This window comes from Microtus ochrogaster, linkage group LG1, assembly GCF_000317375.1.
Source record: "Microtus ochrogaster isolate Prairie Vole_2 linkage group LG1, MicOch1.0, whole genome shotgun sequence".
In the NCBI taxonomy this organism is placed as follows: domain Eukaryota; kingdom Metazoa; phylum Chordata; class Mammalia; order Rodentia; family Cricetidae; genus Microtus; species Microtus ochrogaster.
Window position 1 is genome coordinate 47,504,840 of NC_022027.1, and position 1,888 is coordinate 47,506,727.

The following is a 1,888-nucleotide window of genomic DNA, read 5'->3' on the forward strand; positions in this document are numbered from 1 at the left end:
CAGCAACAGCAACAGCAGCAACAGCTACTTCAAAATGCTTATTTGCAGCAGGTAGTATTTTTGTTACATTAGATAGGGAAGTGTGTGAAATTCACACAGCGATGGAATAGTATTGCATTCACTTTTGTATCATAGGCATATTAAAACAAACAATTCCCTTGATTTCCTGCTCACTGGAGAATATGATGCTAAGGGAAGAGGTGCTCTTTAAATAGGCCACATCCTGGCTTTATGAACCAGAAGTGTTCATTTGTACTCAGAAATAAACACCATACTTTATATTTGTTATATTTTTTATATTTCAGTGCTGCGTAAAAACGGATATATTTTCAAAAGTAACACCTTTTTATTATTTTATTATTTTTGGCTATGAGCCTTGCCCTTAACTGCTGAGTCATTTCTGTAGTCCGATTTTTAATTTCTCATTATTTTGACTGTGTTGGCATTGAATCAAAAAGAGACATTATTCTGAATTTTGCTTTATAGAAACCTGCAAAATTCTGGTCTCACTAAACCTTCCTAAATGGAACCAATTGTAAGCATTTTATCTTTGTCTCATCTTCATCTGGAGCTAACTGTGTACGTGACACTTTTCATTATGTCGCTTCCTCCGCTGCTGGCTGATGGAAACAGAGAGGGTGGTGAGGAGGTGGTGCCATGAGACACAGGAAAACATGGAAGGAGGCGAGGAACCTGGAGACTGACTGTAATGAGTCAGAGATGGCTGAAGGCTGTCTTCATCAACTAGGAAATGCTGACACGTGTTTGTTAGTCAGAGATGGCTGAAGGCCGTCTTCATCAACTAGGAAATGCTGACACGTGTTTGTTAGCTTTCTTCCAAACATTCTTAAACTGTGCGGATACGGTTTTAGCTAAACTGTGTTCTATTACTACTTTAAAACTTATTCTATAAACATATAAAGTGACAGTCACAGATTGTAGTTGTTTTATATTGGTTTTAAGACTTGACTGTCTTAATCATTGACCTGATAAAATCAATGCTCACAAAAACAGAACTTGGGATGGAGACATGGCCCAATGGTTAAAAGCACTGGCTGCTTTCCAGTGGACCTAGGTTCAATTCCCAGCATCCACATAATGGTTTGATGATTAGTAACCTCATTTCCAGGGAATCTAATGCCCTCATTTGGACTCTGTGGGCACTGTACACACATGATGCATGCAAAATAAACCAAACCACAATAAAAACTCTGGGATTGAAAAGGCATGGATATTACTTGTTTTAATTACTGTCCTATTTCTGTGAGGAGACACTATGATCAAGGAGACTCATAAAGCATTTAATTGGATGCTTGCTTACAGTTTCAGAAGGTTAGCCTGTTATTGTGGTAGAGAATGTGGCAGCAGGCAGGCATGCATGTGCTGGAGCAGTAGCTGAGAGCCCACGTCTGATCTCCAAGTTTCCAGAACAGAGAGAGAGGAGAGAGACTGAACCTGGCATGGATTTTTTGAAAAAAACAACCCCAATCATGACACACTTCCTCCAACAAGGCCACACCTATTCCAACAAAGCTAGACCTCCTAATTCTGTCTAAATAGTACCACTAACTGGGGAGCAAGCATTCAAACATAATAGACTGTAGAGGCCATTTTCATTCAAACCACCACAGTATTGATTTCTGTTTGTTTTTTTTTCCTCTTGTAGTATCAGCATGCATTGCAGCAGCAACAGATACTTCAGCAACAGTTTTTAATGCATTCAGTCTATCAGCCTCAACCCCCTGGATCACAATATCCTACAATGGTAAGGGCTGTGTAATAGCTCAGTGTTCTCTACAGGTGTATTACTAGGTTGGAATTTACAGTATGCTTGATGGTATTTAGAATTCATCATTCAAAGTCAGTTGGGGGCTAGGGAGAGGAGTCC

The 1,888-nt window shown here is 39.5% G+C and overlaps 1 protein-coding gene across 1 annotated transcript in view; it reads left to right on the forward strand.

Moving 5' to 3' along the window:
- Bmp2k (BMP2 inducible kinase) overlaps positions 1-1,888 on the forward strand; it is a 92,101-nt gene that overhangs the window by 59,426 nt on the left and 30,787 nt on the right. The window contains exons 11-12 of the mRNA XM_026785041.1: positions 1-51; positions 1,667-1,765. The exon at positions 1-51 is cut by the window's left edge and continues 227 nt beyond it. Of these exons, the coding sequence (XP_026640842.1) occupies positions 1-51; positions 1,667-1,765 (150 nt within the window). The remainder of the gene's footprint in view (positions 52-1,666; positions 1,766-1,888) is intronic.